Source organism: Microcebus murinus, chromosome 19 (genome assembly GCF_040939455.1).
Source record: "Microcebus murinus isolate Inina chromosome 19, M.murinus_Inina_mat1.0, whole genome shotgun sequence".
Classification (NCBI taxonomy): Eukaryota; Metazoa; Chordata; class Mammalia; order Primates; family Cheirogaleidae; genus Microcebus; species Microcebus murinus.
The window spans coordinates 41,877,350-41,903,881 of NC_134122.1; the positions used below are offsets into that span (position 1 = coordinate 41,877,350).

Consider the following 26,532-nt stretch of genomic DNA (forward strand, 5'->3'; position numbering starts at 1 on the left):
AGGCACCGCATTGCACATTTTATAGGCAAAGGGAAGTTGAAGCATGGAATGATTTTAGAAAACTACTTGCCAGGCACAGATGGTTTCCCTGCACAGTGCAGAATTTAGAATCAATAATGCCAAATTAGCCACACGATATATATAAAACCAAGCGCTACAGTTTTTACGTTATCTTTAGAGAAGAAACTATTTTGTTCAGTGTCCAAATGCAGAAAATAACTCTTCAGCTATATGCTGGCAGAACATTTGAACAACTGTGGCAAGAAATGTCAACTCAGGAATGCCTTCTTTAAACGGGGGCTCATAATACGACATTTTGCAGGGAATGCGTCCTGATAAACAGCTGACTGGATGAAGGACCAGATTAACAAGCTCATGAATCACAAATAAGCTGTGTACCACAATGAAAAAGGACAAAAGCGTGGCTGTGTTGCTGATGTTGGCTAAACAGCCACCAAGAATCCCAGGGTGACTCCAACACACCCATCTTTCCTCTTGTGGGTACGTACACCTCAGTGTGCACATTCAAGACCACTGTACTCTCATAGTGCAAAGCAGGACCGCATTCGATCTGGTATCTGAGAAATGTCTTACCTGTTGTAGATAGACTCTGTAAATTTCCTCCTCCCTCCACCTGTCGGGTTTGAGTTCGTGTCGTGTTCCCTGGTTCCTGGTTCCCAGTACTGAAGAGTGGATACAGGTAGGAGTGGATGGAGTAAATGAGCAAGCCAAACAGCAAGATTTATTAAAGCACAGCACATTCTGGAGTGGGATGGGTCTATCTCCCCAGGGTGGAGAAGACCCTGGGTTTTTAACACATTTCTACTTTTATGTCTACATCTTATAGTGGGTGGAATATTCATTTTGATTCAGGGAAGAGAGGTGGAGATTTCCTGGAACCAGGAACGCTCCCTTAACTTGTCATTATAGGGGCAGCCACTTCCAGGGGCTGCCATGACTTTAGGAAACTGTCATGGCGCTGGTGGGTGTGATTTTTACTGTGTCAATGAGGGTAGTTCACCTAAGGCCAGCTCACAGGGCGCATGCTCCAAACTTGGCTGTTTCTGCTGTTGGGCCATCTTTTCGGTTTGGGGGTTTCTTACCCTCCTCTGATTGGCCAGCAACAGTATCTCTACCCAATCTCCCTTGCCTCGCCTCCACACCTGTTTCCCCTCCCTCCTGGTCCCTACCTAACACGCCCCCTAAGAGGTTCCACCAAGAACCGGTGAACTAGGACAAGTGCTTTATTCCACAGGTGAAGCGGCAGCTCACGAGCCTCCCTAGTGGAACGGAGATGTAGGCACACCCGGGGTCCCCTCGCCCTCCCGTTCGCACTGCCATTCCTCCCCAGGTTGGCTGTCCAGCTCTTTCAGCACATTTCCCTTTCTGTGCAGTGTGGTGGTTCTCCGTGTTTCCTACTCCTGGATGCCCACGGAGTGGCCAGTTGTACTCCAGGCTGACCACTGCCAGGCGCTTGGCGTTTTTCTTACTGAACTCCAGGAATCTCCCCACGTGGGAGGCCACACTCACAGCTCCAGGCCTGGAGTGTAGTCCTTAGGGCCTGGCTGTAAAGTTGCCCAAGAGGATTTCAGGAGCTGCCGGCCAAGTGTGGTTTGGCCAACTTAGAGAACTGCAGTGAGGTACTATCAGCTTCTCATCAGATGAACAACCGCATTTAAATCAAAGTTTGCATCTCTAGGGATTGCTGATCTGAGAATAATGGCATTCGGTCTTTAATTATAGAGCCCACTTACTGTTATTAATTGCTAATTCTTGTTTTGCCAAGGGAAAAAAAAAAAGCATTACCATCTACTTCCAAGGGGTAGGGATTCTCTGCAATGCCCTCCCCCCACTCCTCTCTCTGAACTTCCAAATCCTAGATACTTCGAAGAAATTTGTGTGACTGTTTACAAATTGAGTATTTATTTCTAACTATTGTCTTTCCAAAAGGGATGGTCCAACAGGTCAGTGATATTTTTCATGGACTGCGTTTCAGGACCCCCCGCCCTCCCCCGTGTCAGCAAGCGGACAGGTTTCTGCTCAACCCCGTGGGAGTCTCAAGGTGGGAAAGGTTGTCATTCCCAAATGTCATTCTCACAGTACAGGATACAGTTTTAGAAAGGACAACAGTTTCAGCAGAATTCAAAACACTGGACACAGCAATAACTATAAACATTTTAATTCCAAAAACAAAGGTGTGTGCGTTTGTTCTGTGATACAGCGAGGGTCGCTCGGCTTGGCGAACGAGCATGCACTCCTGTCACGCGCCCAGACAGCCAGTGCTGCAAATCACGTGGGTCCTGGTGAGGAGCATCACGTGACTCCCTGGTGGCTTTCCACGCACCGACTGGACATGAATTCCAAACTCACATCCTAACGCACCCCACTCTTCACAGAGTACGTGAGGCGTGACTGCATGCACTATCACGGTTCTTGTTGTGAAGCTGCCACTACGTTACGCTTAGCTAACATCTGCATAAGTATTATTACACAGAAATGAGGTTTTTCTCTGCACTTAGGTTTAACCTTAATGCATTTGGCCAGCTGATGGTATCAGACCTGCTGTTCATTTCTTTTTCATGGTAACAGTAATGTATAAAATGCCAATTATTTAACATGCAGTTGTCTTATTTTCATCAGGGCAGAAAGGAGTTATTCATGGGCCCTACTATACTCTAGCTGTGTATGATAGTAGTAAGTGGCTTTTGCTTGCAATTTCAAATTCTGGAAAGTGTGCGGTGCTTTCGTGGTGTGCCGCTCTGGGCAGCGCAGTGCGTGGGCGGGGGGGGGGCCTGGTGAATTGGTTTTGTTTTGTTTTCCATCATGTTTTTTTTCAAGAACCTGAGATAAAGTTATTCTGTTTTCTAGAACAGCTCTCCTGTCTCTGCAGGAACAGCCTCCCATGGATCGCAGTATTGGCTCTTTATGACCTGGGGCGGCACGGGGGAGCGCCATGCGGCTGAGCCCTGCGGAGGAGTCAGCTTTTCCCGACCCGACGCGCCCTCACTGCTCGTCTGAAGCACTCTGCTGGGACGCCGTGTCGTCCAGGCCCATGTCCTCCTGGCTTGCTCTCCTGCAGATCACCCCCAGAGTCTCCGCCACGGCCTCAGCCAGACGTCGGTCGCGAAGCTGCCCCTGCTCGGTGGCGTCGGTGGGTTCACATGGCTCCGAGAAGTGCTTCCAAAGAGAAGAGAGAAGCAGCGAATAGCTCAGCAAACACGGATCGGCCGTTTCTTCTAACGAGCACCCTCCCCCTGGCCGTAGGAACTAAAGGCTAACATTGCAACGGCCGTGAGGTCAGGTTCTGAAGTCGGGTCAAATGACAAGAGGACGACTGGGTGGCCTTTGAGGACAGGATGTGCAGCCGAAGCCCTGTCTCTATCAGGGGCCTTTTCTGGGTGACATGGACATGCTAGAAGGAGCTGCCTAACAGGAAAGGCCACCCGTGTGCCTGCCTGGCTTTCCTGCGTCTGGGCCAGTGGCACTTCCTGCACACCTAGCACTTGTCGCGGATGCTGAGCTCCTGCAGGTTTGGCCCCAGCAGTGGTACAGAGGCCTTTTATTCTGGATACACTGAGTCCCAAGGACTCAACCGTCCCTTTTGGAGAGAGGGAAGGAGAATTTGCCAGAATCCCACAACTGCACTCACAGATTGGGACTTGAACACAGATTGGGGGCGTGGGAGAAAGGAGTGATATTTTGTGCATTTTTACTGAGAAAATGAAAAAAAGGGAGGTTAGTTTATACCTTCAATTACCTAACTTAGGTAAAACCAAAGTAACCAGCTCTTTTCTCTAGGCCGGCATGGCCTGGGGGCTCCAGGAAGCCCATGAGCCCTCCCTCTCCCCTGTGAAAGGTGGCACACTGTTGCTGCACCCCTGGCTCTTTCTAGGCCAGCCCGTCCCAGCCTTGGTTCTCGCTAGGCAGGAAGGCACCGTCTGGAATGTTCGGCTTGGCCTCTCCCTCCTCCTGCAGCCAGAGGCCACGCCCTGGGACGTCTGGAGCTTGAGGGGGAGCACGAACCTCAAGGGGAAAATGTGTGAACATTCAAAAGGAGCAGGGCAAAGCTCTAAACCTGACCAATTTTGTCATCAGTTTCCCCCTTTACCATGCCATATAAGAGAACCAGTGGGTATTAATTTGTTTTGTCAGTTTCGAAGCTGAAGTATTCATTCATCTCATGTCAGCTAGCTTGGAATTCTGGACCATGGTTTATTTGAGTGAAGCCCTTAAAACTCTCTTTCTTGTATCAAAATACTTAAAAGTAGTGCAGTCTCAGCGGCCTCACTGGCTGGGAACCCGTGGTGGCCCAGCTCAGTGCTGACGTGTGCCCTCTCCTCCCCTCGGGCCAACATGCATGACAAGAGCAGAAAGTGCCCTGTCCCGGCATGGGGATGAGCGGGGGACATCCCCTCACAGCTGGGGTTTAGGGCTCATGGTAACCATCTTGCTGTTACGCGTGGCGCCCCCAGCGCCGTCTGCTGGGGATCACCGTGCCCCAGATCTCATCTCATCACCGCCCTTTGTCATTCCGGGGGCCCCGTAGAGACGGGGACGGGATTCTGCAGGGAGGCAGGTCACGCGCAGGCCACAAGCCCATGCCACCGCCCCGCCTGCCCTGGGGAACCACACCCAGCCCCTTACCCGCCTGGGCTGGCTGGTGGCCCTGGCCGAGGGGCCCATCACAATGTTGACGCTGCTGGACGACTGGGTGTCACTGGTGTTTCCCCCCTCTGCTGCGGAGAGTCCGGAGATGACGAGAGCGCTGGAAAAGCTCCTCTTGCCGAAGAGGAAGCTCAGGGTGGAGCTGGTAGAGGAGCCCAGGCTGGACCTGATGAGCGCCTCGGCCCGCTCGCGGACGCCCAGGTGGCCCGTGGTGGTGGCGGGCGGCGGCTGAGAGTGCAGGGATGCGGCCGAGGTGTGCAAGGAGAGCCGGCTGCCCGACAGCCTCTGGGCCAGCTCGTGGACCGAGGAGGACGTCTGCAGGAAGGCCTGGCGGCTCTCTAAGATCGGGCCAGACGAGCTCAGCACGGGCGGCCTTTGGCCCAGCGCCGAGTGTGCCTGGACAGACTGGCTCCTGCCTTTCCTCCTGCCTTTAAAAGAAAGCAGAACACATCGTCATCGCGGGCGGTCATGAAAATCGGTGTCTGCGTGGTGCGGTGGGCAACCTGCTCTGCCTGGGCCTGAAGAACCTGGGGCCGTGCACGGCCTGTGCAGCTGGGAGGACAGCTGGAGGCCCAGCCTCACCGAGCCCCCCTCAGAGCGGAAGGGCCAACCCAAGGGCACCCAAGGGTGGGGTTGAGGGTGTAGGGAGCTGAAGACAGGGTGACCAACCCACCCAGTTTGCTCAGGACTTTCTTGGTTTTAGCGCCAAAAGTCTTGGGTCCCTGGAAGCCACAGGATGACACCAGCAGTGTAGTGTGACTTGGCCTTACAAAGCAAATCTGGATTTGTTTCTGGCTTACAACCTTGGTTCCTATGCTCATCTGATAAGCCATGATAAAGGAAAACACACAGGGTTTTGTCCTTTTTAGTCACCATGGAAAAAGAAAAAAAATGGTGGTGTGAGGGTTGGAACCACATGCTGTGGCCTTTGTTTTCTAGAACAGTCTTCCCTTGAGATGGGGTGGAGTCTCTCGGCAAAGCCCTTGCAGGCCCAGGCTCTCCTGGTGTGGCCCCAAGCTCCGTTTGCCAGCCGTCCCTCCCCTCAGAGGCCCCAGCTCTTGCTGAGACTTGTCTAGACAAGGCCATTTTGATGAAAGGGACTGGACAACCCCAAAGATTTGGCCCTGTCCACCCCATGGAAGAAGAAAAACTTCAAGAGAACCTTCAGTGCCTTAGCTACCTGCACAGCATATGGTGTTCATCTTTGTAAACCAAGCAGTGAGAAGAAACTGGCACTTTCTTGTGGTGTCAGTGCATAAAAAAAAAAAAAAAAAGAAAGAAACTGGCACTTGCTAGAATGTTGGGTTGCTTAACTTAAGCATCAGTAATCTCGAGGGTCTAATTTTAAATTGTCACTTGATGGGAGCAGCTAGTGACGCCACAGTTCCACCTCATCAGCCTGTCTCCTGAAGCTGCGACAATGAGACATTAAACCAAGACAAACAGAGGGGCAGAGGCGTGGGCACCAGAAAGGATGTCTGTCCTCAAGCACTGTCCTCATGTGCCACCTCCCCAAACGTTCAAGCTATTAACTGTGCCTCTGGTGATTCCAAAACATTTACACATGCCTGTAGGAGAGCCCACGAGTGACACGGCATTTGAAAGGGACCTGCTCAGGGAACGCGTGGTACCGTGGAGGTCCCAGGCTGCAGGGGCCTGTCCGCCTTGCGCCGACTGCAGCGCCAGTCGGGACACTGGATGGTGGAGTGCACCTTGCCAGAGGCCACTGGTGCTCCCACCTCGCTTTCTCTTGCCCATGTGCTGAGAAAATGGGGCGCTCACCCTGCAGTGCCGCCCAGGGTCCCACACAACTGGCACCAGCCACCCCCTGGGGTGAGAGTGCTCAGCCCCTGGCACCAGGGCCCCATCCACCTCTGCTGCCTAAAGGTCCTCGCTGAGCAGTTGAATATGTTGCTCTTAGAAAAAAGGGAAGAGAAAGGGACCCTGACTAATCACAATGAAGAACAGGGAAGGTGATTTGTTAGTTTATTCAGAGTCTGGCAAGGCTGAACATCTGTTTGTGATTTATACTAGAAAGCTGATCACTGTCCAAAAATACTCCACATGCATCGCAAGTCAATGATTTTCTATGCTGGATAGAAGACCACCCGTACTTGGTAGGGAACTCCCCGGTTAATTCCAGGAACAAAGGGACAAGTACCCCACTGCGTGTCAAACAGGAATGGGTCTATGTGACATAAGGATGCCCCGCGCCTGCAATCTCATTGCTTCGGATTTTCTTGTTGCTTTTTTTTCATTTTAATTTTCATTTTGCAAATGGAACAGCACCAACAAGTAAGCAAACCATGGATAATGCATTTTTGCTACTCAGGATCATTATTTTACAGTTTAACTTATTTTGCCAATTACTGCATTACCAAATTTTAAATATTTCTTGGGAAAATCATCTTAGAACCAAAATAGAAATACCTTGTATATAAATGACCCTCTTTGGTTCATCGTCGTGGCACTTAATACCTCCTTAAGTTTGGACTCTAGTCCTGTCTAGTTGGGCTCCCCCTTGGAGTGGATGTTTTTTTATGTCCCCGGCCTTGAAGCCGCCCACGTCATGAGATTTGGAGTAGAGTCACCCCAGGAGCTCTCATGGGACAGCTGCTCTGCAGGCCTGTGTTCTTCAGTGGACCGCTCAAGGACTGCAGATGGAGACTGCCTGGCTGTTCTAGGGGACCAATGCACAGGCCTCCTCGCAGGGAGGGAAGCCAGTCAGCTGTCTTTGGGGCTCCCTCTTCCCAGGGCCCTGTCACCAATCATCAGCATGGGGCTTTCGGTCTTAGGTCTCCTGGAGAACCTTCTAGATGTAGATTTGGACCCTGGTAGGATTCTGGCAGGGGCTTACGGCACCAGAGACATGACGGTGCACTTCAGGAGCGCCACCAGGATCAGGCTCTTTGGCCCACTGCTCTTGCTGTGATGAACAGAACCTGGCTCAGCTGGAAATCTGGGACCCCAGGGCCTGGCACTCCAGCCCTCTAGGGAAGCTGTGCTAGGAGTGGCGGAGGCAGAGGGGAGCTACCCACTCATTCATCCATTCGACCAGCGTCTGCTAGGCCCAGGACCACCCGTACCTGAGTGGCCACCTGGCCTAGCACCTTCCAGGTCCTATTCAGCCCCCTCCAGCCATATTTCTCCCCCCAGGGCCAGGAAGTGGTGGAGACAGGGGCATGCCAAACTGCTCCCATGCACGCCTTCTGGGCCATGTGCTGGGTCCCCAGGACTCCAGAACTCTCTGACCCAGTGTGGGGCCTGCACAGGCCTCTCCCCCAGGCTTCCACCCCAAGGTGGGCCTGGGCCCTTCCGGTAGGTGCATGCATGCCCCCGCTGGATACAGGTGGGGTGGGTTCTAGCATGGGTACACCACCCCTCACCAGGCAGATAAGGGAAAAGTGAGGAAGAGGGTGGTGTGGTCTCCTCGAGTTCTCCTGTCCCAGGCTCTGCAAAAGTTGGGGCCAGCCCGACTGAGTGTCCACTGCGGGCTGTGCTGTCCTAGGTGCCAGGAAGTGAGCAGCCCATGGTCCCTGCACCCATGGAGAATCCTGACCACAGACAGCAGACATGTGGCAGGTGGTGATGGGTGGGAAGGAGAACATGGGGCATGGGGAGGGGGCATGCTGTGTGGACAGCTGGCTGGGACTTCTTGGAGAAGGTGGCATTTGATGGGAGGCTGAGTGAGCAAAGGATCCTGAGATGGGGACACGTTCCAGGCAGAGGAAGCAGCACTGAGGATTGAGGCGGCCATGTGGCTGGGTGGCCTGGGCCAGTGGGAGAGGGCCTAGAGAGGATGTCAGAGAGACAGCAGGTCAGCACAGGCCTGCAGACAGGGGGGCACCTGGGGTGCTGTTCTGGGCTGAACTCTGCCCCCCTGAATTCATATACTGAAGCCCTAACCCCCAGGACCTCACAATGTGACCTGATTTGGAAACAGCGCTGTTGCAGATGTAGTTAGTTAAGATGAGGTCGTACTGGAGTAGGGTGGGCATCTAGTCCAACACGACCAGCGTCCTTATAAAAGGGGCACTGTGGACACAGACAAGCACAGCGAGAGCCCCGCACGGAGACGCAGCTAGAGATCAGACTGATGCTTCTACAAGCCTAGGGACGCCAAAGACAGCGGCCAGCCACCAGGAGCCAGGGCAAGGGCCCGGGACAGAGTCTCCCTCACAGGCCTCGGGTACCTTGGTCTCGGACTCCAGCCTCCAGAACTGGGAAACAATAAATAAGGTCGTCTAAGCACGCGCGGTGCAGTACTTGGTCACGGCAGCCCTAGCACCCTGATATAGGTTTATTCCGAGCTAAGGCCGTTATTCAACAGAAGAATGATACGAACTGATTTATGTTAAAACAAAGTCACTCTGGCTACGCGGAGCTGAGATTTATGACTTTGTGAGTCGTCAGAGCTGCGCGAACAGCAGTGGAAGACAGCAAGGGAGAGGCTCGCTCTTCTCTGAAGGCCTTGTTCCATTCCCCCCTCCCCTTCCAGCTCTCTGACCCCCTGCTGGGGCACAAGCCTCAGGACAGCATCCCCAGGCTGCAGGTGTCTTCCTTCCTCAGGCACGTCAGCTTGCTGAGCCAGGAAGGGACCTGAGGCAGGCCCTGCCCCACCCCGTCCCCTCCCTGCCCACGAGGAAGCAGTAGAGAAGCCCTGGCTGGCTGCTTCTGGAAGAAACGATGTCAGCTTTGCCTGCCCGTGGGGCCAGAGGAAGATCTCTTGTAAGCAGAGGCCTTGGCAGCCGGGGGACAGGACAGAGCCACGTTGGGCAGGGACACTGCCAGCAGCACAGACGGAGCGCTGGGAGAGGGCGGTGTAGTAGGTGTTCAGGAAATACTGGCTCCCATCAGTTCGTTCCCAGGGCTGGGGACAAGGACATGTGAGGGAAGGCGGTGTTCCCCGGCCAGGGGACGGTGCATGGCGGTCAGGATCCCAGGGTCACTCACTGCCTACGGCGTCCAGACTCTGAGCAGAGGAAGGAACAGCAGCTTTTCTGGGCCAAAGCCAGTCGTGGCGCTGTTTTACTCATAAGACTGGGAAGAAAGTGTGTCCAATGTCTTTTCTACGCAGCTGCGAGAAACCAGGTCCGAGGTCTGTCTGGCCACTCATCTCTGCCCCGTTCTCTGACCACCCCAGCCCAAGCTCCAACTCCAGACTTCCTCTGTCCAGACCCATCACCGGGGAGGTCTGGCCATGCCACACGCTTAGGGGCTTCACCATGTGGAAGCTACCTGCATTTTCCCATCTGGAAAATCACTTACAGGATCTTGGGCGTGGCAGGTGCCCTGCAGGGGCTGGGGCAGGGCAGGGGGCTCTTCTGTTCTGCTTCTGAGCTGCTGATAACCGCTGCTTTGTCTGTTTATCTACCCACCTCTCTCTCTTTCTAGCATCTATCAGCCTCTAGCACCTATCACCTCTCATCCCTCCCTCTCTCTCCCTCCCTTGTCCTCGTGCTTATATAAAATCTGCTTTCTCCGTTCAGCCCTCTGCCTTGCGCTGGGCACTCCCAGGAGGCAGGGACTGTTCCTCCAAGCTTATTAAATGCTCTGGGACGGTGAGGAAGAACTGGGGCCAAAAGGTGAAACTGCTAACAGGTACTGGAGGGCGAAGCCAATGCCCAGCAAGGAAGTAGGGCAGAGCACCTGTCTCTCTGTGTTCCTGGGACACTTGTCCTCTGCTAACCCCCAGGACCGCCTTCTCCAGCCCGGCCGCCCCTCCCCAGCACAGCACGGCCCCCTGGGGGCTCGGAACTTCATCCATCTGGGGGAGCCTAACTATTTGGTTGTCAGCTTAAACTTGATTTTAAACTTCAGACTCAGCCTCCCCTCCCACGTCCCTGCCTGCAGGCACCCGTCCTCACCTCTCAGCCTCTGAAACATCGAGCCCGAGTGGAGGGAGGTGAGAAGCAGAGAAGCAGGAGGGGAGAGGCAGGAGGCCTGTCTGTGCACACCATGGCTGCTTACGGAAGAGGAAGACGCCACCTGGCTCGGTGGCTATAACACAGCCGGATGCAGAAGGCACAGCCACTGAGTGAGAGATGGGATGGAGAGGAGTGACCCCTGCGCAGGTGGCAGATGGATGAATGGCTGGCCAAGGTCACGGACAGACAGATGGATAGATGAGAAAAGCTGAAACAATCAGAGTTTTTTTTTTCTGAGCAGAACCTAGGAGAGTCAGCAGAGTTAGGCATCCATCAGCCCAATGCCACTCTCATTGTAAGAACTGTCCAAGGTTAGAATGACAACCCAGCTCGTGGCGTTGGTCACGATGACCAGACGGGTTTCATCGGTAGCCCTGAGGCCCCTGCTGCACCCACCTGTCCCCTGTGTCCCTTCATGGGATGAGGCCCTGGGCTGGGATCCACCTTTTCTAGGCTGTTCTGCGCTGCCGTCCTGGCTGCCACCTGGGGCATTGCCGCCACCTGCCACAGGGGCCCCTCCTCCGTCTGCGTCCTCGATGTTGCCACTGCTGTGCTGGCGGGCGTTGCAGTCCTTCCGCATCCTGTGGGAGGGAGAAGCGCTTCCAGGAGTCTCCCCAGCATGTTTCTGATACCCCCAAACGCCCCACCACTGCCGGGTCCAAATCAAGATGGAAAGGCCACACTCTCCCGGTAAGCAGCACATGGGAAATGCAGTGGGGGAGACGGGGCTTCTGTTCCCCCAAACAGCAGCATCTAACAACTGAACAGACTGTACCAGGGTGAATGAGCTGCAGTCTCAACCTTCCAATAAGAACCCTCAGCTTCGAGGCCCAACAAGGAGCTCGGTCGTATTGCAGCAAAACTTCTTAGATTGCAGCCTGAGTAACCAGAGACTCATTTCCACAGCCAGGAAGGCGTACTGGATGAGACACGTGTGTGTGTGTGTGTGGGGGGGGAGCCCGGGCCCAGCTCTCCCTGACAGATGTGGACCCGTTACTCCCAAAGACCCACAACCTCCGCAGCGCTGCGAGCACTCTCGCAGCTTCTCCGCCTGTGCAGTGTCGGGGGAAGAGAGTCTCAGCTGCATGAGATTTCCCGCTGACTCCAAGTCTGCGACGGCTGGCTGAAACAAATGGTCTGCCAGATGTCACTTGGCTATAGCAGTTTTCATCGTATGAGAAAATGGTGGTCGCCAGTGAAATCTGAACCAGAGGTAGGAGAGCCCCCCCGCGCCCCCCGCAGCACCCAGACAGAGGCCTTCGTCGCAAAGCCTACCTCAGCCACTTGGTCTGGAACCACGTCCTCACTCTGTTCAAAGTGACGGGGCCGCCCCAGACGTTCTTCAGCTGCCGGTGGGTCCCCAGATAGGAGGTGGTCAGCGGGGACACGTACATGGGGTAGCCCAGGGGCTGATCGCACGAGGAGTTGATCAAGTTCCGCAGGACCTGCTTGTTGTTCTGGATGCTGCCGCGCTCCGGGTTGCGGTTGCGGAGGAAGATGAGCTCCTGCTGCTGCCCGGCCCACAGTCCTCGGACACATTCCTTGTTGACCTGCGGGGCAGGGGAGGGGCAGGGGAGAGAGGCGGCTGTCCCGGGTCTCCCAGTCTGCTGGTTTTAGCCCGCAGGGAGTGAAGTGAGCAGGGCTCTGGGACTGGACATCTGCGACTGCAACACTTTGGCCTAAGGCTCTTGTCATAGTCGAGCCAGAATAGCTGTCCTACCAGATGGATGGGATGTCATTTTCATAGGGAAACAGAGAAGATAGAAAGAAAGTTTTTGCTTTAGCCTGGTGGTGTGAGGCTATATGGAAAGCGGAGTCATTGGATTAAGGCTCTGGGGTTCAAGAATGTGTTGTTAGAGAAAGGTCTGGAAGTCTAGAGAACCGGAAAGTCTTTAAAAACAGGCTCTATCCTGACCCTCCCCTGCACGTGTGTCTACAGGACTCCGTGCCCAAGTCCTTGCCTGATGCTGGTCCTGCGAGGTGGGCACTGTCCCTGCAGGGGACGCAGTGCCCAGCCGGGCTCCGTACCCTGCCTCTGCTGGCCACGCACCGCCCCTCCGAGGCTGGTCCTCCTACAGAGGATGCTGGTGCAGGGACCCGCGTGTCAGTGCCAGCCACCGCTCTGTGTCCTCTCAGATATATCCCAGACAAGAGCCACGTGCCGATGGGGGGCCGGAAGTGTGGCCGCCATACCTTGATCACCTTGAAGCTCAGGAAGCTTCTGTGCAGCATGATGACCTTGTACTCGTCCGTGCCCTCGTCCACCACGTGCCGCAGGGTGAGCAGCTCCTCCTTGTTGGCCAGCACCGCGCCCCGCCAGGCCGGGTCGCCCTCGTGGCAGATGACCACCTTCTTCTCGAAGGACTGGATGGCCTCGTAGAGGACCGCAGGGTCTTCATACTCGTCCGGGCAAGTGAACTGGTCCTGTGGGAAGAAGTCCCGCGTGTGGACTGGGTGGGGACTGGGTGGGGACCAGAGGGGTGGGGACCAGAAGAACTGGCCCTGGGGCAGGGGGTGAGCAGATGATGACTGGCCAGTGGCTCCAAAGCTGAGTCCTCTTCTTATCTCACTCTCTCCCCTATTCTTTTTCTGGATCCCAGCTGAGAACAGAGGACGCCTCCGCTTCTCATTGTCCTAACCAGTGACATGTCTAGGAAAGAGCTTCGTGGCTGAGGTTCCTCTGACTTTCAGATACAGTCTGGGCACATCTGATGGGCCACCATACCCCGCCAGTGCCCTTCGCTTCCTTCCTGGTGGAACACCACCACCTCTTAGCCGCTCTTGGGGGCAAACAGCCATTGCCAATGTCAAGACTACCTAGACGGCCTCAGTGCTCAGTTACCTAAGTAATGAGTCCACTTGCAATGCCGTGCAGAGAGAGGGGACCACATTTTTCAAAGGCCATTTTTTCCTCCTACAGTTTCAGGCTGATACTTAAAAAAAAAAAAAAAGGATTTTTACCTGGTGAAGTTTTAGGGACATCCTGATAGCTGGAGCGACAACTTTATGCAGCAGGTCCATGTCAGCAAATACCCACTCGTCTCGTGCTGTTATTCTAAAGTCACCTTTGAAGAGGGCATGGAGGCCATAGAGGAAAGAATCCAGGCTGTAAAACAGAGTCCTGATTACTGTTAATTCATACTGAACGAACGTTCAGAATCCTGTCACTGTGAGCAAGGTCTGAGTCTCCTGCTGGTGTCACCTTCAGTCATTTTAGGAGGCACGGAAGTACTTGATCTCTGAATGTGACATTAGAGGTCTGGGTCAGAAAAGGCAAACCTACCCCAGCAATCCCGCCAGCCCTCCACCTCTCAGGACGTGACGATGCTGGCTATGGAATAAGGCAGGCATCTTTCTCCTTCTTTGTAATTCTAGATAATCATTTCTGGGGCTATGTTACTCCTACTAAAAACTAGACTCTACTGCAATATGGAAGGTGGAAATAAAACCAAAAGAAACCTCAAATTGGTGATGTAAGCTCTCAGAGAACATTCATTTCCCAGTCCCACCCTTTTTTTTTTTTTAATGACTAGAGGAAGAGGCAGAATTGTGAGGCTTAAAATGAACACCTAAAGGATCTTTCGGGATTACCCAGGTTTTCATGTTTCTAGGTTTTCCCTGCCTTGCTTCCGTTTCCCGCACGTTACTGAGCATTGCCAGGATGGAGAACTAGAGTGTAAGTCACTCGGGAAATCTCTCAGGGCCTGGGGCCTTTACATTTTGGATGAACTTGGAGGGGAGGTTTGAGCCAGCAATGCGTCTTGCATTCTGCAGAGAGGAAGAACAGCCCCTCCTTTCTTCTTTTCTTTTCTATTAATATTCTCCATCACAGCCGCCTCTCAGAGCCCTGGCCTCTCAGAGCCCTGAGAGCAGTTACGTGGCAGCGTCAGAAACAACATCCCAGCAGGGCCGCCGAGGGACAGAGCGAGCCGGGCAGCAAGCATGGAAGGGGACCTCAGAGGGTGGCTGCTCCTGTGGATTTAATGAGCCTGCTTGCAGACCAGGACTTTCGACACAACACGGCGCATTGGTCCTGCCCGTCAGGGAAACGGTTCCGCTGATTGCTATTTCAGCATTCCTCCCGAAATGTACCACAATCATTAATTTCCTTCTAGAACTCCCTTGAGAAAAGACGCTGCTGAGGCTCAGAGGCCTCAGACTGTGGGAAACGTAAACAGCCAGGGGCTGGGGAGATGGAGCTCAGAGTGCTGTGGCCTGGAGGAGCCCGGAGCCTTCCAGAAAGAGATCCAAGAAGAAGCAACTGCCCAGGGGCACCAGGAGGGCACTTATGGGGCAGCAGAGATGGGCTGCAGCAAGGCTAATGCTGGGAGTGGAGCCTTCGAAACGTGTATAATGATCACTGTCTGCTCTCAGCTGAAAGCATCTGGAAAGGCTGCCATTGTTGGGTAGGAGCTAGGTGCTAAAATGGGAGAGCTAAACCCTAAAAGAAATGGGTGGGATTTATTCAGGAAAGGATTAAGAAGGCCATGCTGCTTGCTCAGAATGGCCTTGTGTAAGCATAGAGGAAAAAAACTCCCTCCAGACGTGGGGATGGGGATGGTGACAAAGATTAAGGGACTTGTCCAGATACCCAGAGTGACATCCACAGACAACAGAGAAGAGCGAGGAAGGCCCGGCGTCAGCCTGTTGTCAGCTCAGCTGCACGAGCAGGGCAGTCATCAACCAGATACTCAAGCAGGGAAGTGCAGCTTCCACTAGGATAGTTCCCATCCAAGGCCCCCAGCAATAGATGTTCGAGCTGTCATTTCTATTTTCAGAGAAAATGATGCATTGTGGTGCTTCATGCTGTTCTATTAAAATGATTTTCAACATAGCAAACAGTCTGAGTTAGAATTCCACTAGACTGGGGGTATTAGCCCTAGCACCTTCGAGAACAAGGCATCCTAAAAGTAAGGTGTTTCATTACCTGCTTTTTCCCCTTGAGAGAATGAGGAGGGGGAGCGGCGAGCTGTGACAAGCGGAGGTGGAGGGCAGGGAGAGCGTGGAGGTCTCCGTGAACACCTGCAGCACATTTCTGGTTTGGAGCTTCACAGGACTTTGTCTTTTTAAGACTCTACTGAGAAATGACAGGCTCCCACCCCCAGGCCAACAGCTGGAGCGGTTTTTATTACTGGGAAATAGTGCTGCATCTGAGTCATGCGAGGTTGGCTTTCATGGGGACCACAACGGCCCCCACTCCTGCCCCTCCCAAGGACGGACATGAATGAGGCAGGACACACTGTCCTGGTTGGTCAGCCGGGCAGTCAGCAGAGTGGGCAGGAGGACCGTGCCAGCAGTGCGGGATTACATGGGGGCACGGAGGGCAGGCTGGCCCCCAGAGAAACCTGGTATGTGTGTAATCACGCGTTAGAGGTGCATGTCCACACGTAGGACACCAAATACTGCGGCAGTGAGGTACCCACGGGCTTCTATGGCACCACGGAAGTGCTAAATACTGTCATAAATGAAAACAGCAGTAGGAAAATATCACTCCTCGATATGATAATGAGTAGCTGACACGTGAGTGCATTTTCTTTTCAACTAGAACACGCCAGTATGTATTGCTTAGGTTGTAGCACTGCGCCACTTGCTGTCTTTCTGGTTCCCCACCTGGCCGCCTATTTCATGATGCCATACCTGGTGGTGACGAGCACACACAAGAGGCTGGGTCGTCAGTGTAAAGCGCAGTTCTTTACAGCCTTCCTGGGCAGGGCTGTTCTCTGGCTGGAGAATGTGGCCGTTGCTTGTAGGGCTGGCCACTGCCGAGACTCTAGCTCGGGGTCAGCCCAGGGCTTGTGATCCAACAGACCCAGCCCATTGCAGTATACCCACCCCTCCATTTTCATGGCAATGACAATTTGGAGATGGCCAATTGAAGCAAAGGTTGCTTTCACACTCTTTTATTTAGGATTTCTGTATCCACAGAGTTCCCATCCAAGATTGTTCCAGACAGAGGCTGCTTATGCCCCTCGGAGCCCCAATTTTGTTCAAAATCACTGACCAGCTCAGCCCAGTTATCACCTGCACCTTCTTTCATGGTAGGTCTCAACCTGATAATGATTTGGAGCTGCAGGGGACATTTCACAATGTATGGAGACATTTTTGGGCGCTACTGGCATCTAGTTGGTAGAGGCTGGGGATGCTCCTACGATGCCCAGGACAGCCCCCACCACGAAGACCCACACAGCCAAAAATGTCAATAGTGCCACTGCTGGGAGACCAGTTTTCTCTTTCAGAAAAACAGAATGGCAGCGGAGGATACAGACTTCAAGTGTTGCACAATGGGGTCCTTATCCTGAGTCAAGTCTTCATGAATCTTAGAGTTCAGAGGGAAGCAGCTCTAATGCAGGGACAGTTTCTGCAGGACTCATAAAGGCATCCCCAGCATAATGCCGGAGTTGTTCATTTTAGTTAATTTCCAGACAGGCCTGTCAATACTGCGTTGTTTACAGATTAGCATTGTGGAGAGCCTTCTGCTGCAGCACACTGCCATCGGTGGAGCACTTGTGGAACATATGCACACAGTTAAGTGTGATTTGCAGGCTGGGTTTTCCCTGTTTACTAATTAGTAGCAGAGATACTCAGAGAGCCTGTGCCCTAAGTCACTGTCCCAGGCTCAGACAGCATCTCCACCTCGGGCACTGTAGCAAGCTCTGGTCGTGTGCTGTATTCTCCTATGTGGAATCCAGCAACCATACTCTAGTTCCATGGTTAATTCCATACTCCTGACCACACTCTCCTGCTCCAGTTCCCCAAACAAAGACAACAATCCAAAGCAGGGCATGGTGGTGTGCACCTGTAGTCCCAGCTACTCGGGAAGTGGAGGCAGGAGGATCACTTGAGCTCAAGTCTGCAGTGAGCTAAGACTGTGCCTGTGAATAGCCACTGCACTCCACTCTGAGCAACACAGCAAGACCCTATCTCTTAAAAACAACAAAGAACAAACAAAAAAGCAACGATCTAGATGATTAGCACCATCTCCAAGCAACTAAAAGTGAGGCAGGGAGAAGGACAACACCTTACATTCTTCTGGTGATTTGTGGGTTACTAAATGCTTTCCATTCCATAGGTTCCTCTCATTCTCATAGATACCTGTACAACACATATTATTATAACCCTTTCGTATAAGAGAAAACAAAAGTTGGAAAAGTCGAGAAAGAGGACAAGATGGGTGGGAACAAATACTCGGTATTTTATGCCACACTAAGGGAGCACAGGAGAAACTCCTCTGGCTGACTCCAGGCTACCTGGCTCTCTAGGAAACTCAGAGCTGCTTTTAAAAGGCGTGACTAGAGTCATCTTCTTAAAGGCTAGCTCAGAGGTTGGGTTAGAATGACCTAATCCCTTTAAAGCAGCAGTCCCCAATCTTTTTGGCACCAGGGACCAGTTTCTTGGAAGACAATTTTTCCATGGACCAGAGTAGGGGGGATGGTTTCGGGATGATTCAAGCACGTTACATTTATTGTGCAGTCAAACCTCTCTGATAATCAGAATCTGTGTTTGCAGCCGCTCCCCAATGCTAGCATCACTGCCTCAGTTCCATCTCAGATCATCAGGCATTAGATTCTCACAAGGAGCGCACAACCTAGTTTTGCATGTGCGGTTTACAGTAGGGTTTACGCTCTAATGCCACTGCTGATCTGCCAGGAGGTGGGGCTTATGCTCACCTGCCACTCACCTCCTGCTGTGCAGCCCTGTTCCTAACAGGCCACGATGGTACCAGTCCATGGCCTGGGGGTTGGAGACCACAGCTTTAAAGGCTTCAGTTGAGCCAAGTGGTGAAAAGCCTGCAGATGTAGTTCTTGAACTGACCCCTACACCTCACCCTCCTGAGCTCGGTCTCCAGAAATTTCCTCACATTTAAGTTGGTGCATATACTCTGTCCACATCCTGAATTGAGTGCATTAATATTGCTTTCATGCACTCTTTATCCAGAAAGTTACTCCATTGGCTCTAAAATCAAGACAACCCCAGGTTGGGATCCCAGCTCTCTCCTACCTGGTAAAGAACACTTGGTAAGAACATTCTGTGAAGAACACAGGGTGTCCCCTAAATAGCTCCAAGGTGCTTCACTTCCTTTAGAGTTCAGGTGCCACACTGAGAGGCAGCATATGGCCCTGCAGGGCTGGAGGGACGGGAGCCAGAAGCTCCAAACCTAAGCTTAAGTCTTGGCTCTGACACTGTCTCTTGATCTCATTATCATAGATTTCTTCCTGTGCTCATTCTCAAGATCCAGTCCTACAGGCATATTTATAGGCTTGGCTTGCTGAGGCTCTATTTATGTGGGGGACCCCCATGCACAGGTGTGGTTTGAGGATAATGGGTGCATGTTGGTGAGGGGTGGGGGACAATTCTGAGCACACTTAGTGTCCAGCATTCATCTTGTCCTAAAAGGCACAGCACATGTGTCCAAGCGAGCCGAGCACTGCGGGTGCACGGTGGAGGCGACTCCAATGGGAAGGGCTCTGGGCCGGCAGAGGGCAAGGTGCCACCTCAGGCCACACTGAGCACTGGGGCCACGATGCAGGCAGCAGGTGCCCTCAGTAGCTCTCAGCAACACAACCCGGTACAGGATAGGTCAACCAGGAAGCGCAAGTAGGCAAGGAGGAAATGGTGGATGCTTGGAACAGCCAGGCCGCCCCAGGGAAATGTCCACACAGAGCTGTTCCTGCCGAGCAGATGGAGATGAATTGCTGGGAAGCACTGTGCACAGCGGCAGAGTGTGGCCAGAGAGTAGCAGCTGAGACTCTTGGGGTCTGGGCATGAGTCTGCATGGTGAGACCTCGCACAAATTGCTTCTCTGTGCTACAGGGTTTCCAGCTGCAAAATTGGGCCAGTAGTAGTATCTACTCACCCTCATGCCTTGCGAGAGGACAAAATGCATTAAGTCTCATAACTCATGGTACCCTCTGCCCAGTACTCTGCACGTTGTAAATGTTCACTGCTATTATTTTTCTTATTTTCACCGCTGAACGAGCATTTCTCAGCCATCGATATCCAGGCTACGTAGGCTTCAAATATAAAACAGGCAAGTTTGCATTGCAGAATTTCACATAATCATTAGAAAGAAATCTTGTTGGCTAAAGAATTTCAGTGATACTGCTTCAAATAAATCCCAAGTGTGAAATAATAATTACCAAATGAGAAATCACTAAAACAAGATTTGATGATTATTTTTTTTACTACCTTTGACTCAGGGATGTGTTAACACCAACAGTTCTGTGCTTGGAGGCTCAGCATCAACTGGATCAACTGTTATTGTGTAGTGCAAAATGCTCCCTAAGTCCCGCTCGAGGACCAGTGTCGGCCTGGCTACAGAATTCATCTCCTGATAGCTTGTTCAAAATCAGAGTTCCAGGCCCAAGATCCAGAGACTCTATGTCAGTAGTCTGTGGTGGGCTTGGGGGGTCTATACTCTGATCGTGCTCCCCTGGAGATTCTGGGGTGCTATGAGGTTAGAAACTCACAGGCCCAAACATGGGATCCCCTAAAAATGTCAAGACATTTCAAAGAAACAAGGGAGCCGGGACATGGGGCGAGCCCACACAGAAAGTGGGAGGGGGCTTCCCAACACTGTGTTAGAATTTAAGGTCCCAGAGACTCTTGCCCTTTTTTCTAGGCTGACATTTTTTTTTCTCTATTCCAGATGCCGTGGCACCTCTAGGGACCATACTGAGACTCATTCTGGAAGAATGGGATGAGAGGAGACCTGAGAAAGACCTTCTTATTTGGGATTCTCTGTGTCCATGTTGCTGTTTAAAGTTTGTGGAAAGTGGGGGACCCAATGCCCCTTCTCACCACTGTTTCTCTTGCACGTTCCCCTCATCCATGTGGCAGTACTCACCCTTCTCTGATACATACCCTGCATTAAACGAATGGATTATTCCTAATCATTAATAAAAAGATATTTTTTTCGACTCTCTGGCTAATTGTGTGACTTCCCAAGTGTCCAGGGAGCGATATTTTCTCCATGCTCCAAGATTCTGATTTTAGCTTGGTAACCTGACTTTATCTTCTAGGTCAGGGTCGTGCATTCTGTTTACTTTGTCTATTTCTCCCCTAGGTTCTGATTACTGTGTTTCCAACTCCAGTCTGGCAAGTGGACCTTGATCTGTTTTGCAAGATGATCCAGTATGACGGCTGGCCCCAGCATGGCGCCTCGTCTCAGGAGGAGAAGCTGAGATGACGTCAGGATTCCTCAGTGCACCAGGAAGGAGAGGAGTGGGTAGACGTTAGATGTAGAGATCTCAGACCACAGCAGTGACCTCCTGCCATAAGGCAGCATGCTGGGCTTGGCGGAGCACTTTGACGCCTGGCTTGTTTTCCTATCGCTTTTCAAGATCAAATTTGCCTTGAAACTTTTTATCCTCTTGGCAGCTTAGTCTATTTCAAGAGTCAGTGTATTTTCTTCCGCAAACAAACCTGTTGCTGTTGTAAAGTGCAGCCTTTTTCTGATCTTTTATCTCTACAAATAGAGCACCAGCCAGGATCTGCTCATCACCTTTCCTGTACTTGAAGATAGCAATTAAGCCATCTCTTAGCCTCGGGGGTCAGTGAAGCTATTCTGACTTCCTACTAGAACATCCCCTTATATCTTCAGTGGGAGAGACAATTTTTCAAAGGAGCTATGCCCCAAACCTCACATTTAAAATATTATCAGTGCTTGCTTGTCATGTCCATATTAACCCATTCCATCTCCATAACACACAGACATTTTATGCTATTTTAAGACAATTTATATAATGGGACTCTTTTCCTCACTTGCATTCAGGAACTCCTTTAAGATGATTCTCCATTTACTCATTCTATCTAATTTTGCACGCACAGATTTTTCTTTCCTGAGGACCCTCTATCAAAGCTATGTCACTTTTGTGAAGTCAAAACATTTCCCCAATAAATCGGTCAGAGCTTGTGGCTTATACCAGGTTGTTACATAAGACCGACCTGGGGGAATCAGTGTTCACAATCATCTGTTGCTCTTTAACATTAAATGTGAGAACAACATGCATCTCATAAAGTTCACCTAAGGGCATACTCCAGATTTTAACATTATACAAGGATAGAGCAAATGCTGACACACACACACATGCAATTATGAGCCATTCTTACTTTGAACATAGACATAATTATACTAAGTAAAATATTAGCGACTTGAACCCATCATTGTATAAAAAGAATAATGGATCACGAGCAAATAGAGCTTATCTCAGAATTTCAAGGATGTTTCAACATGAGGAAATCTATTAATATAACCTATTACATTAACAGATTAAAAGAAAAGGATAGTGCCATCAGAATCTATGCCCTCAAATTAAAAAAAAAAAAAAAAACCAGTATGGTTTCCTGATAAAAGCTTTAGCAAGCTAGGAAGAGAAGGAAACTTTTAAACTTCATAAAAATGGTTTAAACGAAACCTAAACTAAAGCATATTTTTAATGCTATCAGACTCATTCCCATTAATTAAGGCAAGGATGCTGTGGTAGGCAGTCTGACAGCCCCCAAAGATATCCGCATTCTAATCCCAGGAACCTATAAGTATGTTACCTTACAGTGCAAAAGGAATTTTGCAGATGTGATTAAATTGAAGATCTTGAGATGGGGAGATTATCTGGATTATCTGCGTGGGCCCAATGTCATCCTAATGGCCCTTAACTGTGTAAGAAGGCAGGACAGGTCGTGTTGGAGTCAGAGAAAGATGCAGCACTGCTGGCTTTGATGGAGGAAGGGCCTCTAGAGCAGGGAATGGAATCTCCCCCAGCACCCTAGGAGGGGCACAGCCTGCAGACACCCCGATTTTAGCCTAGTGAAATCCCTTTTGGACTTCTGACCTCCAGAACTGAAAGATAATAAAATTCATATTGCTTTAAATCACCAGGTTTGTGGTAATTTGTTGTAGCAGCAGTTGGAAACTAACACAGACGCCCACCTGCAACATTGTACTGAGGTCACGGCCAATCTAATAAGGAAAAGTATTGAGTTATAAACATCGGAAAGAAAAAAAAAACAGTCAAGATGGTCATCATTTTCAGATATACCTTTCCACCAGAAGATTAAAGAAAATTAGTTGAAATATTATGTCAATAACAGAGTTCGGTAGAGGTGCCCAGAATGAGATCAATATAAAAAAACAAACAAACAAACAAAAATAAACTTTCCTTTGTACCAGAAGTAACCAATTATAAAATGATTATATTCACAATCACAATAAAACTTTAAAAATACCTAGAAATAAGCCCATTAAGAAATCACAGATCTTTAAAAAATAATAACATTTTACTGAGGACATTGAAAAAACTAAACAATCAGAAAGATACATTATATTATTAAGTGGTATTCATTTTGTTTTCTCAAATTAATCTGTATGTTCAATACAATCTCAATCAAAATTCTAATGGGGGTTTTTTTGGAAAGCGATTCTAAAATTTCACCTAAGGAGAAAATGAGCAAGAACAGCATCCTACCACAAAGCTTTAAAAGAAAAATTAAAACAAGTGTAGCTTGATTGAAAATATTTTAACATATCTAATAAGGTATTACTATCAGTAAGTATTTAATAAAAATGGGTAAAACATGTAAATGGGCAATTCACAGAAAAAGCATAAATGACCAACAAACAATCTAAGACAGTCTCATTCTCACTATTAAAAATAGAAATGTAAATTCAGATAAGAATGATATACAATTTTTCACCTTTGAGACCAGAAAAATCTAAAAAGATGGAATACATATGCATAAGCGAGCATATGGCAAAACACTACTGATAAGACTAGAAATTGGGATGGCTTTGAGAGCAACTTGTATCTATAAAAATTATGTTTAAAAATTTTTTTTGAGCTCTGCTATCTTTTTTGCCCAAGTAAAGCCCAGCTGTTTGGTTAAAGAGCAGTAGGGCCCTGCCAGGCTGGAACCTCTGCTCACCCTGCATTCCTTCTCCCAGCCCTGCTCCCAGGCAAATCTTAGAACTTCATGCACTTCAGACCCCAACTGTGGACCTCGGGTGGCACGTGGAAGAAGCTGCGTTTTGTAAATCAAGCGTCGAAATGAAAGTGCCTCCTGTGATTTTGCTGTGGCATGGGACCTCTCAGTAAAGTAAACCTGCCCCAGGCAATCCAGGCTTTCCCCATAATACTGTGCAGATTCTTCCCAGATTTATCTCATCACCATGTGTGCAGCAAGCAGAGCTGACACTGAGCATGAGACACTCTTTGAAACAAGGAAATCCCATCAAAATCAGGTTTTAAAAAAAAGCAGCTGGTAAGCATGGTGCTTCATCAAGGAAAAAGAAATCGAGCAGACCAAGCAGGAAACACCTGGGTCAGGCAGAGCTGAGCAAGATGCACGAAAACAAGACTGGAAAAGCCTTTGAAAATATCTTAGATATGAACTAAAAAACAATTTGCAGTATTTATTTGCCAGCTGAAATTTATAAAACACTTCGAATGGATCAAACAAAAAGACCTTGTTATATTATTTTAACCATCTGCCCAGGTGGCAGGAGTATCCGAAGACTTCTGTTGTGATTTCAAATGCAAGATCCTATGAAGCCACAGTATTTGAAAATAGTATTCTCTATTTATACTTTCCTAAGGAGCCTGCTCTAGGGACCACATCATGGGGTTTTACAAAGCCCATGAATGAGTCTTCTGCTAGACTTTCAACAATTATCAAGTTTACTCTCACATGGCCACAAAGTGAACGGCCTGAGTCTTGTGTGAGGCTGAGTCAGGCAGGGGGACAGGGAGAGACTGGTGGCCGTTCAGCTCCTCCCCAGGGGACTTGCCTATAACAGGCATCACCACGAGATTGTGAGGGTCGGACATTGGGCATTTCTCACCTGTAAAGAAATCATGAAATTCTGAGACGTGGGAGTTGAAAGAGCAGCTGATGTCACAAATTCTAACTACCCTCGGTTCTTACCTCTCCCTCTCGGTGACTCCAGGCTGCTGTTTCCAGAGAGCAATGGAAAGAGCTGCCAGCCACCACACCTTACCCTTCATCAACTCACAACTCATAACCGATGACACCTCTCAATAACTTGCCACCAGTCATGACGCACAGCCCAGCCGTCCCCTTTAGGAAGGACATGGAGAAACACAGTCAGCAAGAGCCTCCCCGGACTCGTCTGCCTGATGGCCCAGGGTCATGAGGGTTGTTAAGTAGGTAAGTGGGTTCTGCCTTTAACGAGCTAATCATGCTACCTAGTAACAGAAAACTCGCCCAAGTTAATATCAAAGGGCCCCCTTTCGCCGAGCATCAGATCAACAACACGATACAGACACACTGAATAAAGCCCAAGTGCAGGAGAAACCAGGGAGGGCAGGCTGAGTGGAGGCCCTGTTTCTTCTCGAAGCTCCCTGGGTGTGTGGTCCTCAATCTAGCCTGCCCACTGAAATCACCTGGAGCTTTAAAAGATTGGGATGTGTGGTCCCACCCACAGGGGCTGTAACGGGATTGGTCTGGGCTGGGGTAGGGCCTGGGCGTCAGGATATTTCACAGTCCCACAGGAGATTTTAACATGCATGTGAGAGCTGAGAACCACTCATCGCGGCAATTCTAATGGGCAGGCAGAGTGCAGACCTGCTGGCCTGTTGTGCTAAACGCCAAAGGCAATGGCCACAGATGTGGGTGAGTGGAAGGTGAGTGGAAGGTGAGAGCAGGGTAGCTGGAGTGAGAGCAGGGTAGCTGGAGTGCGAGGAGGAGCTGGCAGGCTCAGTGCTGTTTCTCTTGTGAATGACACCACGTGAGTGACAGAGGGTGACCAAAGGCCAGCAAAGAGTTCGATTTTGTTTTCATTCTTTAAGGAGAGCGACTTGGGCTATTGACCTACTGAAGGGGGAGAACCAGGAGGGACAGAGTTTGGGAAACAGAGGCAGCACCCAATTAGTCAGAGCTCCACAAGCGCAGGGCAGAGTCAGGTCTAGCCTAGAGCTCAAGACGTGAGGATTTTCTTTTGTGAGCAAAAATACGGGAAAGGGAACTAATGTTTATTGAGCATCAATTTTGTTAGATGCCAGGCTAGGCACCTCATATGCAGATTCACTGAATCTTCCAGCAAATCCACAAGGACCTTTGGTAAGGTAGAAAGTCCTCAGCCCAGAATTCCTGGGTCCTGACTGTAACACATAAATGATATTTCCTAATCTAATCGTCTAAAAGATCAAAGTGATTAAAAGTCCTTTTGCAGGCCCAACACCATTTATTATTGAAAGAACTATGTGAAAGAAGAAGTATAATCAGTCCAACTTTAGAATAAAGAACTCAAGTGATAAAGATCCATCAGAAAGGTGAGATGTGGGGCCTGTACCAGTCTAGCACACTCCCACTGCTTCCCCCAGGTACCTGATGGCCATACTGTGGGCCGCGGTGCCCAGAGCTCTCCTCCCCAGCACACACAGGGCAAAGGACAGAGTCACCAAGGGAGAGTCCTCGTCACTGTCCACCACGGTCTTTGCAGGCTGAAAGAGCAAGGATGTCCACTCAGCTTTCCCGTAGGTTCCAGTACATACCAACACAGCATCGCAATGTAGGGTCAGGGGAGGCTTTTGAAGTCAGCCATATGGTCTCCTCTGGGGTGACCTCAGGGATGGGGAACTCTCTGCTTCCTGAAACAGTTTCTTTTGTGGTTGGACACAGAAAAAAATAATAAATAAATAAAAACGAGAAAGCTATTTTAGGAGAGAAAATGGCCCAGGAGGTGGGTTGATGACCTACTTCTCTGGAATTTCAAAGATGGCCCTTCAGGTCACGAAGACGGTCAGCGCTTCCAGCCAAATGAACGCCCGCCTTAGTGCTGGGCAAGGCAAAGGAGGGGCACAGTTGGGCAGGGAGAGAAAAGATGCACAACAAATCCAGTGCAAATGAGAATCTCCTCTTCTCCCAGCAGTGAGGAGCCCTCTGGATTGACTGTAAGTCCACAGTCAACAGCTGAATTACAACAAGG

At 50.5% G+C, this 26,532-nt stretch overlaps 1 protein-coding gene across 3 annotated transcripts in view; it reads right to left on the reverse strand.

Moving 5' to 3' along the window:
- Nucleotides 1-2,165: 2,165 nt before the first annotated feature.
- The window catches only part of PCNX2 (pecanex 2), a 264,024-nt gene continuing 239,657 nt past the window's right edge, over nt 2,166-26,532 (reverse strand). For 2 of the 3 annotated variants that reach the window (XM_075995467.1, XM_012738240.3), the window contains exons 28-34: nt 25,932-26,047; nt 13,554-13,713; nt 12,786-13,016; nt 11,868-12,142; nt 10,989-11,173; nt 4,645-5,093; nt 2,166-3,177 (exon numbers count right to left, since the gene is read on the reverse strand). In XM_075995467.1, the coding sequence (XP_075851582.1) occupies nt 3,004-3,177; nt 4,645-5,093; nt 10,989-11,173; nt 11,868-12,142; nt 12,786-13,016; nt 13,554-13,713; nt 25,932-26,047 (1,590 nt within the window). In that variant the 3' untranslated portion in view covers nt 2,166-3,003. The remainder of the gene's footprint in view (nt 3,178-4,644; nt 5,094-10,988; nt 11,174-11,867; nt 12,143-12,785; nt 13,017-13,553; nt 13,714-25,931; nt 26,048-26,532) is intronic. The other variant, XM_012738242.3, reaches the window with a different exon arrangement.